The 18056-nt window shown below is 39.9% G+C and overlaps 2 protein-coding genes across 2 annotated transcripts; one reads left to right on the top strand and one right to left on the bottom strand.

The window, feature by feature from the left end:
* Nucleotides 1-274: 274 nt before the first annotated feature.
* Nucleotides 275-3903, bottom strand: AIMP2 (aminoacyl tRNA synthetase complex interacting multifunctional protein 2). The gene is made up of 4 exons (XM_065645010.1): nucleotides 3571-3903; nucleotides 1907-2113; nucleotides 1180-1411; nucleotides 275-660 (listed from the first exon to the last, which is right to left on the bottom strand). The coding sequence occupies exons 1-4, from the start codon at nucleotides 3901-3903 to the stop codon at nucleotides 275-277; spliced, it is 1158 nt and encodes a 385-aa protein (XP_065501082.1).
* Nucleotides 3902-16881, top strand: PMS2 (PMS1 homolog 2, mismatch repair system component). The gene is given in 19 exon segments (XM_065644512.1): nucleotides 3902-4010; nucleotides 4013-4125; nucleotides 4127-4180; nucleotides 4182-4205; nucleotides 4207-4238; nucleotides 4615-4754; nucleotides 5329-5415; nucleotides 6496-6598; nucleotides 7337-7520; nucleotides 8008-8175; nucleotides 9426-9523; nucleotides 10279-10378; nucleotides 10653-10737; nucleotides 11204-11356; nucleotides 12386-13298; nucleotides 14139-14306; nucleotides 14924-15024; nucleotides 15970-16139; nucleotides 16517-16881. Coding segments are annotated over 19 exon segments (2946 nt in total). The 3' UTR covers nucleotides 16661-16881.
* The last annotated feature ends 1175 nt before the right edge of the window (nucleotides 16882-18056 follow it).

Here is an 18056-nt window from a genome sequence, read left to right as displayed (position 1 = left end):
ATTTAACTTGGGTGAAACATTTGGGGTACAGGAAAAATATAAGCAAAAATTAAAAGTGCAGCTTGTATTTACATAGGACTTAGATACCTTAGAATGACTAAGCCAACATACATGTTGTGCATCAGTTAGAAAAAAGATCACACACAAAAGGTAGCTGCAATGTTTTTATTCATTTTAGAATTGTACTTGGATACATCTCAGAAAGGGCTCTGATCACTACAGCAGGCAGGAGGTGGAATAAGATTAAAATTACAGCATTATGAAGCGTAGAGGCTCACTTCAGTAGCTTCATAACAGAGCTGAAAGGTGCCAAGTTCTCACACGACTTCATCCATTTTTGCACATTGGCCGGGGCAGCGCTTGCACTACCCGTCTGCTGGAGCGCACACCACGCAACAATGTCTGCGACAGTGAGTTCACTGCCCACCAACCACGACGTCTTGCCCAGGGCAGCATTCATAGAGCGCAAGACCGCTCCTTTTTCCTTACTGCTGCCTTCTTTTAGCTGGAAGATGGCTGTATCCACCCAGCTGTCAATCAGAGTGGAAGTAACTGCATTGTACTTGTGGCCAAACAGGGAAAAGAGAAATCTAGCGATGTTCCCCTCTCCTTCAATAGGGCACATTGTTTGAACGCTGAACTTCATCTGGGGTTTAGGAACTGAAATTAAGAAAAAAGTGAATACCACACGTTAGAGAAGTTAAATGTCATGGTAATTCTAGGATGTATTTTACTCGTGATGCCAGCACCACTGTTATCATTAACATGATGAACAATTTTCAGGTTTTTTTTAGTCTAAACACTTAGACTAAGACAGGAACCTGGGATAAAGCAGTCACTTTTTGCAAACTTCAGCCCAGTCTCCCACTTAATTTCTGTTCTAGCAAGTTTATTTGTAGAAACTGAAAAATACTTATATGAAAAAATCCTGTGGGCACAAACAACCCTGTAAATGCCACATATATTTTAATAGCAGTAACCACAGGCAAGAATCTTTCCTCTGTCCCCATCATTGTTCACAGCTATAAAAAGAGAAAAAATGTTATCTGCAGTTATGTATCCATCATGTGTCACTACAACAACACCAAAGCATCTGTTGTTAAGGTTCTGCAGCACAAATTTCTTTTTTTTTTTTCACCTATTGTAAAACATTGATCTACAAGATAACTTAATTCTTACCATCCTTCCAAATAAGAGTAAAGCCCAACTGATATTCATGACGTGGTTGCTTCTTAGTCTGCTCTCCAAAGCATTTCAAGAGGTTTTCTGGCACGCTTTTCACCGATGAATGTGTATGAACAGCTGATAATATTTTATAGCGTTCACAAAGCAGACTGTGTAGTACTAATAATGACAGTGGAGGCAGAGAAGGATTTGCATTGATTACGATATCTTTCAGGGCACCATAATCCTGAATGGAGAGTAAGACATTCAGCAGATAAGACACATTCCAGATCAGACTTTGAAGTAATGGAGTTTTCATTTGACACCAAAATGTACGCAGGCATGCACATGTATATCTGAAATTCTAATGACATTCTAACCATGTTTAAACATCTTCCTTCCTCAACAGTAATATCATTCAGGAACACAACTGAGGTAAATTCTAGTCCAATCTGACGCCAAAGTTAAAATTGCCAGTTAGTGACAAACAAGAAAACAACTGTCATTATTTCGAAATTAACCATTCTACCTTGGGTTTATATCCAACTAAGAATATATAGGATCTAGTATTTATAAGTGCTTTTATATATAATCTGGATGCCCAAAATGAAATGGTAGTTGTAGGTTATTTGTAAGAATAGAAGACTTGTATATTGTATATCCCAAGTTTTAAGGCCACACAACTCGGAAAATCTGAGAGCAAAGAAAGTATCTATTAATGTATATGCTCAACTAAACTCACCTTTCCAAGCATCAAATCTAAATCTGCTCCACTTGTTGTCAAAGGAGGACATTCATCAGTTTGAATGATATTAGTGACATCAAAGTCAGCATCTGGGGTTTGTATCATCTTTGAGAGACCATCGACAGCACTCTTCAGCTCATACAAGCGTTTGAGAATCTCTTCCTGGCGGGATTCAAGTGCTTGAAGTACCGGGTCAACCTCTTCCTATAGGAGAGGAAAAAAAAAAAGTCACATAAACATTCACTCAGCTCAGTGCCAAAATAGACCACAGCTCACTTCACAGTAAGTTGTGAAATATTTTAACATATTCCAGTAACCAGAATGTCATGGAATGTCATGGTCTTATGTCTACTAGTTGTATCGTTTATCTGTATGAATGTGGTGACAGGTTATTTAATCGCATCTCTGAAAACCTCTTGCTTGACAGTTTTTTAAACCGCTAGCTAGAACAAATTCTGTAACATAGTGAAAATCAGACCACAACCACAGAAACTTAAAAGTTGGCGGTGAAGTGCTGAATTAAAACCTGAAAAACCAAAGTTAGCTTGTCAGGATTCTCTTCAGTCCAGAATAGCACACAGAAGCTGCCAAACAAGGAAACCTTTTGACAATTCAGATAGTTAGTAAAAAAAAAAACCCTGCAAGTTTAGATGGATGGTGTTACACAAAATCACTCCTTGTAGGCATTCCTTGTTTCAGAGAACATAAACTGTGGACCAAAATACACTGTAGCCTTCGTTACCTATTAATACCAATGCATCTTTTTGTTATCTCAATTATCTTACAAGCATCTTATGTTACATGCTACCTCTTTTAAAAGATGAAAAATATATTCCCGTGAGAAGTTTTAAGTCTACAAACTTAGAATAATGTTAAAGAAAGAACTATATAGATAATCCATTTCTAAGCATCCTGAATAAGGGTTAACCAAACCAAACCTATCAACCAAACTTCCTTCCTTCAGTCTAATGGATAAAGAGATAACAAGCAAGGTGTCCAAGTGAGATCTTGATACCCACCTACACAATATTCTCAAAGACAATACACTGAAACATGGTCACCTCTTTAGTGACCATTATTTGGCTAGTACACAGTTCTGTGAAATAAAAAACACTTTCAGAGGACACTGGTAGTTAATACTTGGCTGTTGCAATGGGAGAGTATCTTAGTAAACATTCCTGTGAAGTTCTGCCCCAAGTCTGCTCCTACTGAGCATCTCCACCAGCAACCTGGCTGAGCGCACAGCACGTACTCGCTGAAAAGATGTGATGGCATCAGGCTAAAAATGGCTGCGAGCAGCCTGGAAGAACTCAAAGCGTTCCTGACACTGGAAGGAGGCTGAAGTCAACTAGAATAACCTAACATAGCGGTTTACCTTTTTGCCTTGTTTAAAAAAAAGAAGTAACTGAGACTAGAAATAGCGGCTGTGTAGCTGGCTGGTTCCTGTCTCAAGAGCAGAAGACACCAGAGGCGGCGGTGACGCTGCAGCAGGACAAGGCGGCGGGGCGCCCACCGGGCCTCAGCTCGCCAGGGGCTGCAAACGCGGCCGTGTAAAAATAGGAACTCAGAAAGAGACACACGCGAGAGCCCAGAAAAGCCACGTTGAACATTACCGAAGGCTTTAAACATACTAGAGAAATTCCGGGAATTCCTCACTAAACCTCGAGCGAGCCGCTGATAGGCGAACAGGACCCAGCGCCTCCCGTGCCACCCGCCCCGCCGGGCTCCCCGGCGCCGGAGGCTTCCGCCAGCCCCCGGAAGCCCGTCCCGTCCGGAGCGAACACCGACTCAGCGCGGCCACTGCCGGCCCTGCCATCCCCGCTCCAGCGCGGCCCCGCTGCCCACAGCCGAGGCCGCCGGGGCGCGCACCGCGGCCCGAGCAGGCCCCTCCCCGGCCGGCCAGGCGGGCCCAGCCGCCGCTCCCTCGCTCCTACCTGCGGCGTTGGCGACGCGTCGGGCGAGAGGCGGCGGTGCAGGCTGGGCACACGGTACATGCAGGCAGGCCGGTGCTCCGCCAGCACGTCGCCGGCAGCGCGGTGGAACGAGCGCACCTTGTACATGGGCATGGCGGCACGGCGCGCACCGCTCCCGGCCCGCCGGAGGGCCCGCCCGCCCGCTGCACCCATTGGGCCAGGCGGGAACACGGCGCCAGCTCTGATTGGGCAGCTCCGTTGACCAAGTGGTGTCAAGGAGTTGAAGATTTGCTTAGGACTGGCGGGCCCTTTTCCCCAGCGGCCAATGACTGAGCGGGGGCGGAGCCTGCGGGAAGCGGATCCTGAGGAGAGCGCGGCGCATCCCGCCGGGTGCTGATGGAGGCGGCCGAGTCCCGGTGAGCGCTGCTCTGGACGGCTCCTGGCTCTGCCGGCAGCGGTGGGGTCCCCCCGCGCTCGCACTCCCCTGCCCGGGTCCCCTCTCCTCACGGGAGGCTCGGGGCCTCGCTCCCTCGCAGCGGGCCATGCCCCGGCCGCTGGCGCGGTTGCGGCCTTCTCTGCCGCCCCGGCTTCTCGGTTCCCGCCTCCGCCCCCGATTGGCGTGGGGAGGCCTGTGGCGCTTCTCGGGCGCTCCGCATTCGGCCGGCTGGGGTGTCGGTGTTTTACACACCCATGGGGAGCGGGATGTCCCAGCGTGAGGGGCACGGGCGGGCGAGGGGACGCTGTCCCGCCTGCTGACGCTGCCGTGTGCCGTCCTGTCCCCTCCCTTCGCAGCGCCCCGCCCGCCGGAGCCATCAAACCCATCGACCGTCGGTCCGTTCACCGGATCTGCTCGGGACAGGTCGTGCTGAACCTCGGCACTGCTGTGAAGGAGCTGGTGGAAAACAGCCTGGATGCTGGAGCTACCAACATCGGTAACCTGCTTCTCATCCTAACACCATCAACTTTCAGAGACTTCTAAAGTAGCTCTTCTTCCTCAAAGCAGAGTGCACATTAACAAACCTGTGCGAATACTTTATATTTGGGCCAAGCAGGTTTGGAGTGACTTTACACTTCAAATAAATAAAGCATTTAGATTCCCGGGCTCAAGCTGGGCTCCTAGAAGTGTGTGATTTTTGTCTGTGTTATTTTATTTGGAGCTGGTTTTGCCCCTAATTGAGGTATATGGCCCATACAGCAGAGGTGATTAGTATTTGCTACCCGGTGGCCTCAAGCTAGTGGATGGTTAAGGCAGGGTCGCCGTTTCCAGAGCTGCCAGGGTTGGGAAGACTTCTGTTCAGGCAAAAGTGTAGTGAAGCTGAACTATCTGTAAGAACAGGCTGGTTTGCAGTAGATTGCCCCAACTTTTGACAGCTAGGAGAATTTTTTTGTTGGTCAAACTTGACATGGAAAACGTTTATCTGGTAAAGTTATTTCAAGTGCAAAAATAATAGCGAATACTTCGTATGAACATACAGAACGAAAATACTTTATTACTCAATTTTGTAGATATAAAACTTAAAGATCATGGAGCAGAACTGATAGAGGTTTCAGATAATGGAGATGGAGTGGAAGAGGAAAACTTTGAAGGCCTGAGTAAGTTGAACCTTTTTTATAATTTATGTTTAGACATTTTGAAATCATATTTTAAGTGAAAAAGCTACTTTTTTAAACCAAATTTCCTAAGTTCAATAATTTTTAATGGATACTCGACTTTCGCATAATGTGTGCTTGACCTGCAAGACTTGGTTAAAACTAAACTGGACTTCTCTAGTGCCATTGTGATTATAGTTCTTGTAGCTCAGAAACTTTGATTTGATTGCTTGTTTAAGTGGAACAAAGAATAGAAATAATTACAGAAGAGAAAGTCCTATAAATGTTCATTTAGGCTCATTCATGTTGAGTCATCAGCCACTGTTGCAGGAGTCAAGCTTTGCGAACGTGACTGCTTTTGAGAGGTGAATTCTAAACTTGAATATTTGCTGAAAATGGACACTGCATGCCTGTCAAATTTTCCATTTGCTAGTTTTAAATTGCACAAAATTGGAGCAGAAACAATACTGTATGACAAACATAACTAGCTACTGCAGCAGAAATACCCGTGTTTCTGTTTTCCTATAATGACTAGGGATCTCTTTCACCAGTTGTTACTCAGTAACTGTATGTTCACAGTATGTATATGGTACATCAGAAACTCTTTCTCCTACTCTTGTGAGACAGTGAAAGTTCGGGGGTGCTGCTGCTCGCTCAGTGTGTTACCTGGTGACTGGTGCTGCTCTGGCTGTAGGTTGGATCCTCCTCAGCTGTGGTCACAGTGGAACAGGCTTGTGCCTGTCCACCCTGTACCGAGCACAGCATGGCACTGCGGCTGTTTTCTTCAGGGCAAAATCTGTGACAGGTCCATCAGTAGCAGGGGCAGGTACTGAGTCCTGCTCCAGGGCATCTTGTGCTGTATGAATTTGGGGTGTAAGTGTGGAATGACAGGTGCGTCTGAGGATTTTAAAGGGATCTTGCTCATAGGAAAAGTAAACATTTAATTATTTTGTCTCTAATAATTATGTAAAATACAATGAATAATACACAAGATTTTTTGCTTCTTGATATGCATGCAAAGCCTACTTGCGTCGACCAGTGTCGTTTTGAAATGAAATACATGTTTTAAATTTTTTTTTCCAGCTCTGAAACATCACACATCAAAGATACAAGATTTTTCTGATCTAATACATGTTGAAACATTTGGGTTTCGAGGTGAAGCTCTGAGTTCACTGTGTGCATTGAGGTACTAATATTAAACTTGTTAGTAGAAGCTTACTAAATGAACAAAAATAACTGAAGCCAACTTTTTAGTTTACCATTATTGATAAAAAGAGGCTCTGGAAACTTCCAATTCTTTAATGTTTGGTCTATTTTGAGCAGTTGGTTGCATGACATCCTGAGTTCTTTCCAACCAAAATCATTGTATGATTCTAAGCATCTGAAATTATTCTATGATTCTAAGCACCTGATTGGTCCTTTTATGTACAAAATTTAGTGTTACTTAATTATGCAAATCTTCGCAGTATGGAACTGTGCGCTTGCATAAGTGTTTGGTCCTCTGATGTAAAGCACTATAATATTCAAGTGCTGTGTTTGTGAGACTCTAACTCATTAAAACTGTATTTTAATTCCTCCCAGACAAACTATACCTTTGAAATAGCGCAGCTTTTGTACACAATTCTCTGCATCAAGAATATCCTGCTGTTGTATATTAGTACGAGGAATGTAGTGTCCAACAAAACAAGACTTTAACGTAGCATTTTATAGGAGAATGAAAGGGGTACAAATAAAAATGTTTGCGTTGTAGTTAGGAAAATGTTACACTACTCTTCAGGTATGTTTTAAGTTGTTTGTGGTGAAGAGTTAGTTTTAATTAAATCAATAGTATTGGTGTAGTTTCTCTGCCTGATTAGGTTGTGAGGAATGGATAAGAAAATACAGTGTTCAGTGAGTAATTCTGTTGTCTTTTTCCCTCCCTTAGTGATGTTACCATTTTTACTTGTCATAAGTCTGCAACGGTTGGGACTCGTTTGGTATTTGATCACAATGGTAAAATTACTCAGAAAACTCCTTTTCCACGACAACAAGGAACGACTGTTAGTGTACAGCAGTTATTTTATACTTTGCCGGTGCGGCATAAAGAATTTCAAAGAAACATTAAAAAGGTAGGTTAGATCAGAAATTATTAATTCAAAGGAGTGTCATATCCCAGAATTTATTCACTGCTGAATGATATTCAGTTCTCTGTGGAATACATTGATTATGTCAGACTATTTCATGCCCGTCTTATATCTTCATCAAATAAGAAAAGTTATTCCTGTGTGCTTTCCGCTTCTGTTTTGCAATGATTTGTTTTAAAGATATTTTCTCAAATTTTCAGGTTTTGAAAAGAAGCAATATCATGATCACTTTTGTGTGTTTTAAAATCAGAGACTGCTGCGTTATGACTAAAAATATTGTAAACATGTTTGTTTTTAAAGACACTATTATATATATACATATATATAAAAATTTAGTTTGTAAAGACTTTAAAAAATATTAAACCTACCCCCCCTTTTTGTGTTACCTTCAAATATTGAATGTTTTGTTTATACATTTTTGTTTTAAAAAGAGACATTTCACGTAAATGTGGACTTTCTTTTTCTTTAATAGGAATATGCAAAAATGGTCCAGGTATTGCAGGCGTACTGTATTGTTTCAAAAGGAGTGCGAATTAGCTGCTCTAATCAAGTTGGCCAAGGGAAAAAATGTTCTGTGGTATCAACTGCTGGAAGTCCTAGTTTAAAGGAAAACATTGGAGCGGTATTTGGGCAAAAGCAGGTATTACTTTTATTATGGAGAAGAGAGATAATATAGCGGTGTAGAGATACTTTTCATATCTAGAAAATAGAGAAGATGTAGGAAACCTTTAAAAACTGTAAGAGGATGGAGCATGTGTTGTCTTCTAGCACACCCTACAGGTTAAAAGAGGAGAAATGGTGCAGCCTCCATGGATTCCCTTGAAGTTTCTAAATCTGCTCAGAGATATTGTGATGGAAGAGAAACTATTTAGGAGATGAGGTTACTGCTTAATATCTCTCTGAAGCGAGTTCTATGAGCTGTTGTGGCAGTAAACCTCTGAAGGTTTGTGCTTGTGGAAAATGGTATGGACACCAAGGTCTGTATGTCACAAGAACGAGCAATTTAAAAAATGCTAAAAATGGTGTGATGTGAAAGTCTTAATTGGGGAACACAAAACTGAGGGGTTTCCAGCTTTTGTAACCTCTTGCTGTGAAACTAAGTTTCTGTGTTCTGGTTACCCTTTAAATGGGATTGCAGTCAGTCCCTGTAAAGGTGTGGACAGTGATGCTTTCTAAATAATAGCTATAAAAATAATTGTTATCCTCTAAAAGAAAGCAAAGATGCAAAAAACCATAAAAACATCCTTCCTACAACCATATATTACAACTGTCAGGAATATTAAGTGGTTGGCAGCTGCTGGCTGTTGATAAGCACTTCCTCCGTCACAGGGTCCGTGTAGAGATTTCAAAGCTCGTTCATGCTGTGGCTGAAAGATGAGCTGAAAGATTTAACTGTGTCTTGCCACATAGCAACAGGCATAGCTGAAAATTCGGTGTTATCTGAATAGGATGTTCAGCTTACAGCCTGCTTATATAATATAAAATACTTAGTTATAAAATCAGTACAAGATGCTCTAATGACTGAAAAATAATAGTGGCAGGACTGGGAAAATGTTTGTGGTAAACGTACCTGTACTTTGGCAGCTGTGATTCAAATAACATATATTTTCTAATAGTTTTATTAGTGTTACAAAAGAAACTTCTGTTTGTGTTCGTGCCTTTTGGTTTTGCATGACACTTGATTAGGTCATATGTATGTAGCTGGAGAGTCCAAATTGTACCAATCATTTTGTTGTTATGTCTATGTACATTGTCAGCCAACGTGAAAAAACCCCACCATTTTATCAAATAGATTTTGAGGCTAATAAATAACAATAAAATAGAAGTAAAAAAATCTATACATGTTTAATGTATTGTTTTTCTTCTGGTTGTTTTTTTTGTTCTCTTTAGTTGCAGAGCCTCATTCCTTTTGTTCAGCTACCTCCTAATGAAGCTGTTTGCGAAGAATATGGACTCAATGCTACTGACATGCCACAAAATCTTTATAGGTAATTAGAAAAGTGCAAACCACTGTTGCCAGTAGTGTTTTACCATAACCCAAAATTAAAAATCAAACAAAAAAGTGTGTTGAACAGCATAGTAGATATTAGTATACAGTCTGGAAAAGACCATCACTTGATTTTAAAAGTTAATTCAGGACTAAGGTTTTGCTAGCCAGATAAGCAGGAAGAACAAAACTACTATTTCGTGCGTCCTGGTTAGTTCTATATTACTGTAATCTTCTGCTGAGTGTCACCTTTGTCAGTGCTCTGAGTAATTGGATGGCTGAATTGTATCAGTTCTTTATACCTGTATTTCTTCAGTATTATTACTGAGAAATGGTATGAGATGACTGTGAATCAGTTTGTGTGAGTAACTTACCATTTACTTTCTTAAAGTGTACTTTTTTTTAATCTCTCACTATACATGAGTTTGGCAAATAGGTGCATCAATATCTGAGCAATGAATGTTCACAACTGACCTCTCCTGCTTTCAGAGCAGAATTACAAATGCCACTTTTGAAATCAGAACAAGCTACTTTTTCAATTGTCTGATGCCTCTTTGGAGCTGAATCTCTAGTCTTTGTCACATAAGAAACTGAGAGAGGAAATATGTATACATATTTACTGATGCTGGATAAGAGTGTTTCTTTTAGCCACTTATAAAATACTCTTCCCATAAATATGCTCAGAGTCAGAAAAATTTCTTTTGCTTCGCTCCTCTGTTTTCCCATACTATTATTGCGTTATTTATTATTCAACAGTATTACAGGCTTCATTTCTCGTTGTGATCATGGTGTTGGAAGGAGTACAACAGACAGACAGTTTTTCTTTATCAACCAGCGTCCATGTGATCCAGCAAAGGTGAGGTTTTAATTTTTTTAACATCACCAGCTCTAACTTTTTCAATAGTCTCTAAAAAGCACTGGATTAGTAGCTGATAAATATGTTTGTTGTGGATGCTGCAAGTTCCTGTGTCTCACGTTTTTGTCTTCATTGTGTCAATTTGTGTGAACAGAAGCTCAGTCAGACAAGATATGATTTAGTATGTTAATCGTTTTGATGGGGGCTAAATAACACATACTGGTGGGAAATAGATGATGGTAGGACTAATACTGTTTTTTCACCTTCTCTGCAGGTTGTCAAGCTTGTGAACGAAGTTTATCACTTATACAATAAACACCAGTATCCATTTGTTGTCCTTAACATTTGTGTAGATTCCGGTGAGTTATAAATAATTTTCAGTAACTTCTCTAAATGCTATAATTTAATTGAAGAATGAATTGTATTTATTTAGAGAATATTGTAACTTTTGTCTGTATGACTTCTTGCACTGTGGCAATTTTTTGATTTACAGTTGGTGAGGGAGAGATGGGTTCTAGCTGTGGTTCCACTTTTTTCCCCCCTCCACTTTTCCTATACTCAGAAGTAACTTATTGTCCCAAGTAATGAGGAAAAGGCAATCTTGTGGTTAGCTTAAATACGAGAAAACTTGTATCATGTAATTGCACAGAATTAGCTTCTGTTCTGTTTGCCGGAATGTTGAGAAAGTTAAAAGTTTAATTTGCAGACATATTGTGAATGTTAACTGTGGCTTTGGTTTTAATCCTGTGAAATAAAAATGGAGGGTGAAAGGGCAAAAAACTTTGATCCAAGGATGGAATTTTTTTTTCCTTTTTTTTTTTTTAGAATGTGTTGACATCAATGTAACTCCAGACAAAAGGCAAATTTTACTTCAGGAGGAAAAGCTTTTATTAGCAATTTTAAAAACTTCTCTGATGGAGATGTTTGATAGTGATGTTAACAAACTGAATGTCAATCAGAAACTTCTGGACATTGCAGGTAGGACACAAAATGTGAAAGTTGTATGTATAATATATGGTAGAGAATTGAAAAATGGAAAAATGTGTTTTTAAAAACCCAAAGAAGAAATGAAAAAAATGTGTGGCTATTAACTGATATGCCTTTTGGGGCAGATTTTTCATGTGTTGCTTATATTTGAAGATTGTTATTGACATCAAATAATAAAGGAGGACTCTAAGTTATTAAATGATTTACAGTCAACATTATGGAGAAAACATTACCACAAAATTAATTGACAATGCTTGAAAAAGTTTTCTCCCAAGATACTGGAAGAGATCTGTGTTTCTTTTATTTAAATGTCCTTGAGAAAGAATGGTTAAGGTCTCATAAGTCTCAAATTCGAGTAAGAGTTTATTGGATTTTGAACTTTGATTCTTTTATAAGTACCAAAATTACTGATTCTCTTGTGAGTGTATCATCTTTCAAAATTGCTTTTCTGTGTTAACACCACATCATCCTCTTTATTTCTTTCAACAGAATCCCTCCTAATTTCCTTTTTTACTGATATGTAGAATCAGTTGTAGCTTGATTCTTACTGTCATTTTAAATTAATCTTTAGTAAAAGACATGTAGGACTGACAATGTGCGAGGCTGAAGGCCTCTAATTATCTACAAATCACATATAGTACAAGTATCTATTGTGCCAGCTCCTTAACACCTTGCCAATGGAGTTTTATCGTGACCACTAACGTGTAAGAACAATTCGCTTTTCATTCACTCAGTCATTAAACTCTTTTGATAATATAAATAAATGTGCTGGTTGGACTGATTCCTGTTCCAGTGTAAAAAGAGATTACAAATTCATTCACACAAGTACCATTATTTTTCTTAAAGAAATTTATCGTCTGTTGGATATTAATGCATTTCAGCCCCCTACTCAGTCAGTCTGAAACTTAAGGAGTTTGCTATTTTTCTACTTCTCTTTTCATTCCTTTTACTAAACCACATTTAATTCATGTTTCCAGCTAACTTAGAATCTTGAAATATTCTATTTTCTGGTTTTATTAGGCAACTTGAAGAAGACGCTTCCTGAAGAGACAGAAAAGCCTCAGGTAGAAATGCTGCCTGACTCTGAGACTGAAAATCCAGATGGCGAAGGAAAAAGAATAATGACTCTTGCCAGATTAAGGGAGTCATTCTCTCTACATCAAATGACAGAAAGTAATTTTCGAAGCCCTGAAAAGGTGAAACAGCAGCACAGTTCCTCTAGACAAATGTCACTTGATACCACTTGGAGTACTGTAAAGACTCAAAAGGCTGTCTTGAGTAAGGAATCTGAGAGTTGTCATAAGATGGACTCAAAGTTGTCAATTCCAAGCAGATATTTGAGAAAATTAGAAGATAATACAGATTCTGGATTCTGTAGCACTTCTGAGTCGGATGCTGGATGTAGCATGCCAGAACCTGAGAGCTGCATCAATAGTGAAAGTGTGATTAATCCTCCTGAAAAAGAATGCTGTAGCTCAGAAGAACAACTTCAAAGTGAATGTCTTAAAACTGTTGGATGTAGTGAGAAATCATTGGAATGTGATGTTCAGGTCTTGGGCACTGAACAGAAGTTAAATCAAGTGAATGACTGGACTAATCAGAATAAGGTATCTCAAGAAGCCAATAGTTCTTCCCCAAGAGTAAAACGTTTTAAAAGCAGTAGCTTTAAAAGTGAAGCAGCTGACTTCAAGGCAGGTAAATGTCCTGAAGTGAAGAATACTAGGAACTACATGCCAAGTGTTGATGTACTGGTGGAAGTTAAAAAGAAAACTGTGCCACTTGAGTTCTCTATGAAGGTCTTAGCAGAAAAGGTAAAAAAGATAATACAGCAACAACAGAAAAGTACAGAAGCACAGAATTACAGAAGATTTAAGGCAAAAATTAGTCCCGGAGAAAATAAAGTAGCAGAAGATGAATTAAGAAAAGAGATCAGGTATTTTCACCTTCTTAACGTATTGTATTCATCAATTAATAAAAATAGTCAAGGAAAAATATAAGACCTGTCTGGGGGGTGGGCAGGGGGCTTACATCTACCTGTTAGTTTCGGATATGTCTTTTATTTAACTTACGCCATTAAAATGTCCATTTGACATGTTATTTTACCTGATAGAGCAGCTGTTGAACTAACTGCATATGGAATGTGGAATGCAACACTAAAAAGGCAGCCACAAAAATTATAGATTTGGCTTCGTTCAGACTTGTAATTTGCAGTGTAGTTGGAGAAACACCATATTTCGTGATGGATAAGAACGCTCTGAAAAGACTCCATAACTCATATTCCTCTCTTGTGTGAATTTGAAATTTGGTGAGACTTGGCTGTGAAAATAAGTTACGTTCAGATGGTCAGTAAAAGTGTATGATTTGTTAGTTTGGGATCTAAAAAGTATTTAGAAAGCTTTCTAACTGTGAAAAGAAGGCAAATATGTCACCTGCCTTACTTCAAAACCATGATGCTGCCTTCAGTGTTACCTGCTTGGACTATCACCACACTGCCTGTTTCTAATTTTATTTTCACCAGTGGCTGTACTTAAAATGTGAGAATGCTGACCAAGTTCTGTCTTGATGACGGATTGTGTTCTGCCAGAAATGGCCACATCAGTCAGTGGCAACTTCCAGATAACTCTATTTTCTCACATTTGTATCCTCAAATGGGACTTTTTTCCAAGTGTAAAGTATGTTCTGCAGTGTAGAAGAAGATATTTTTAAGTTTTACAGTCTAACATGATTACTGATGAGGTGTAATTTATAATCTGTTTATATTTTCTATACACAGTAAAGAAATGTTTGCAAAAATGGAAATCATTGGCCAGTTCAATTTAGGGTTTATAATAGCAAAGCTGAATTCTGATCTTTTCATAATTGACCAACATGCTACTGATGAGAAGTACAACTTTGAGATGTTACAACAACACACTGTTCTTCAAGGTCAGAAGCTGATAGCGTAAGTATTTTCAGTGTTTTAACGATAATATTTTTTAAGTTTAATTCAATGTTTCGGAACAATATCTATGATTATGCTCATGTAGCATTTCACACATTCAAAACACTTAAGACAAAAGTTGGTTTTGTATTCTGTTTTCAAAGAGTCAGTCTTCACATGAAAAATGAATTCCACAGATGCAGTCGTAGCCTTCCAGCCAGTCAGTGATGGAACAGATTTCCCAGTGGGCTCACACAGCAACCCAGTCTGGTGCTGTGGTCACACCGGGAGGATGTTGGGGACGGCTTTTGTGACAGGGAGCGCTGCTCAACTGACCCAACTCCACTGAGTAACACTTGGAATGTTCCAGGCCAAGCTGGACGGGGCTCTGAGCAACCTGATCTGGGTGAAGATGTCCCTGCTCATGGCAGGGGTTGGACTGGATGAGCTTGGAAGGTCCCTTCCAACACAAACTGTTCTATGATTCTATGTTCAGTAATGAGGGGTTTTTTTAAACAAAACAAAGCAAAATGTTTTAAAAGAGCTCTGTATTAGTATCTCTCGATTGCTTCTGAATCCTGTCTTAACTGGTCTGCGCTATGTAGTTATGCAATACCGTATTTTTCTGTCTCTTTCAGGCCTCAGAATCTCAATTTAACTGCTGTAAATGAAACTGTATTGATTGAAAACCTTGAAATATTCAGAAAAAATGGGTTTGATTTTGTCATAAATGAAAATGGTGAGTTCGGGCCAGAATTACTGGAACTAAAGAAGTTCAACTATTTCATCTCATTTATTATGTAAAAATCTCATTTGGTAGTTACCATAAATTCCAAAATAATGTGTACTATAGTATGCAGTTTGTTTTGGTGTTCAGGACTTACGATTCTGTAGTTTCTTTGCACTATTTAGCAGAACACTGCAGAGTATTTATCTCAGTAGCTTTTTACAAAAGTTTCTGAAGACTCTTTGGGGTCACTGTTTGACTGTGACTGGATGTGGATTTTCCAGATGTGTTACATACAATCCTGTTGTTATATTGGTATACTTGCAGGTCCCAGCAGGGTTAGATGCAGGTAAATGATAAATCTAGTAACTTTAAATTAATAGATACATTGGTAAATAATGTTCCTTGGTTTTCCGCATGACACTTTAGCATTGACTTGCTGTGTACTTTTGAACAAATTGCATAACCTGCAAGCTCTTGATTGTTTTCATTATTCTTGTTGTATAATGAAAGTGCTGTGTTACCACTTTGGTATTTGGGAAGTCACTGCAGAATTTTTCCCATATTCTTTATTCCAGAATCTCCAATTTTTGCCTAAAATACTATTAATTATCAACCTCTTAAAAAAACCAACAAAAACAAACGTTCATTATTTTGTACTCATAACCTCAAAATAGCTTAATAAGCTATTTATTCTTTTAAATTGAAAGGTTTGTCAGAAATTAGATCTACCTCTTATATTTGCAGGTAATTAATTTGTTAATGTTAAAAAGATATCTGCCATAGTTACCACTTTGGTTAGTTAATATCATCCATCAAAAAAACTGAATTTAAGCCTTAGCATATATGCAGAACACATCATATTAATGTATCACAGTAGTTTCTCAATTTTCCTCTCAAGAAAAAGTAATTTCCTGTAACACTCTGTTTCTTTATTAATTATTGCAAATCTTTCAGCTCCTGTAACTCAAAAAGTTAAATTAATATCGTTGCCAACAAGCAAAAACTGGACTTTTGGTCCACAAGACATAGATGAGCTGATCTTCATGCTGAGTGACTGTCCTGGAGTCATGTGTAGGCCCTCCAGGGTCAGACAGATGTTTGCTTCTCGAGCTTGCAGAAAGTCTGTAAGTACCTCATGTGATGTTTGTTTTTAAATAAATATTTTCTGTTGTATTGTAGGTGGCCATATCGATATGTATTGCAGGGGAACCTTACTGTCAAGTGTCAGCAGATAGGATCCTTTATTTTGTTACTTGTGTTTTTGTCTGGTGTAACTTGGGAAAAAACTTCTAGTAATTTTTAATTCTGTTTCAAACTCACTAGTGCTCTTAGAAACACACTTAGCTGTGTTTTGTCTGCTGATCACTTTGTAGCTCTTCCTGCTTTTCATGCCTTGCACAGTGTTTATTTGTTCTAGCAGCTGAAACACTGCTCTTGTCCGCGTCAGTTATCGGTATGGAGAAAAGAAATAAGAATTGGGTTTTTTTGCCTTTACTTGCAGGTGATGATTGGAACTGCACTGAATGTGCAGGAAATGAGAAAACTCGTCACCCATATGGGTGAGATTGAGCATCCCTGGAACTGCCCCCACGGAAGGCCGACGATGAGACACATAGTCAGTTTAGACTTGATTTCATCACAATAAGTCAGTTTCTGTTTATTAACATTTTTGATTTTAATTCTGGGCGGTATTTTGAGCTTTTATCATTACTCTTTTATTTGGAGTAAAAAAATTTTAGCCAGTCTTCCAATTTGAAGACAGTAACACGTAAAAGCATTCAGCAGAGTTCCATTGTTATTCCTATCAAGTCAGCAAATTTGACATAATGGAATTCGTGTGTAAATAACATTTCTTTTATTGTGCTTCACTGTGTGTATTACTTATTTTTGCAATCAAGACTTTTAAAAAATAAAGACAAATGTTTATATATAAAGATGAAGAGCAGGTGAACCTCATTTATAGCAAACACTGATGCATAAGTGGAATGTGCACTTAAGTCTCTAGTAATGCCATAAACCAAACATTAACTTTCTATGTTTATACATCCTGTATGTGATCATTTTAAAGAAAATGTAAATGATATACAAGTGAAAACACTTTTTTTTTTTTTAATACTAAAGCTGGGTTTCATTAATTACTTCAAGCATGAATATTGCATTTAATTATTAAGTTACTGGCATCCACATTTAAGGCTGGAATAGAATAATTCATCTGGCATATTTACTTTCAATTAGCGTTGTTCCCATGCATATTCCAAACGTTCTTTTTTTTCAAGGACAGGGATTCATTTTCTGAGAATGAATGGAAAAAGCTGTCTCACCAGGCACTGCTATCAGGTCAGTCCAGATGGTTAAAAATAGTTAGAAAATTGTCCTTTTTGGATCCCAAACCCATTAAAACAAATAGCTGTGCCCTTCCATTTCTGTAGGATGAAGATTTGACCTAAGAAATGTTTGTTTTTATGGATGCCTTTTCCTTAGCGCCTCCACGGCTGAGGGAGCCACGTGGCCGCCATGGTGCCCAGAGCAGCTCCTGCCCCCCAGGGCACACCTCGTGTGGGGCAACCGGGCCGAGGAGCATGAATAAATTGTCTGTGTGCTCTGGGGAACATGTGCAACCCGTATTTTCCATCCATGATTTCTCTGTGTTAAAATGAAGGCAGAGAGAAGGCAGTTTGCTCCCGTGTAGTGCAGAGTTCATCCCCTCACTTAAGGCAAGCACAAAGGCCGGGACTGACACACCCGCTGTGCCCGCCGGCCTGCGGGGGGGTGCGGGCCCTGGCACGGTTAGGCGGGCCGGTTGGCACGGTTAGGCGGGCCCTGGCACGGTTAGGCAGGCCGGTTGGCACGGTTAGGCGGGCCCTGGCACGGTTAGGCGGGCCGGTTGGCACGGTTAGGCGTGCTCTCACACGGTTAGGCGGGCCCTGGGACGGTTAGGCAGGCCCTGGCACGGTTAGGCGGGCCGGTTGGCACGGTTAGGCGGGCCCTGGCACGGTTCCGCAGCCCTTGCCGCACTGCGGCTGCGCGGGCCCCGCGGCGGC

Source organism: Caloenas nicobarica, chromosome 14 (assembly GCF_036013445.1).
Source record: "Caloenas nicobarica isolate bCalNic1 chromosome 14, bCalNic1.hap1, whole genome shotgun sequence".
In the NCBI taxonomy this organism is placed as follows: domain Eukaryota; kingdom Metazoa; phylum Chordata; class Aves; order Columbiformes; family Columbidae; genus Caloenas; species Caloenas nicobarica.
The sequence above is the reverse complement of the archived record's forward strand: the minus strand, read 5'-3'. Positions and strand labels throughout refer to the sequence as shown.

Bases quoted from the DNA above. Each gene is read 5' to 3' on its own strand.
- AIMP2 (XM_065645010.1), bottom strand. From the start codon at position 3,903: ATGTACCGTGTGCCCAGCCTGCACCGCCGCCTCTCGCCCGACGCGTCG. The intron at 1,412-1,906 runs GTGAGTTTAGTT...CTCTCCATTCAG, and splicing joins TAGATTTGATGCTTGGAAAG to GATTATGGTGCCCTGAAAGA. The intron at 661-1,179 runs GTAAGAATTAAG...TCTTAATTTCAG, and splicing joins TACTCTTATTTGGAAGGATG to TTCCTAAACCCCAGATGAAG.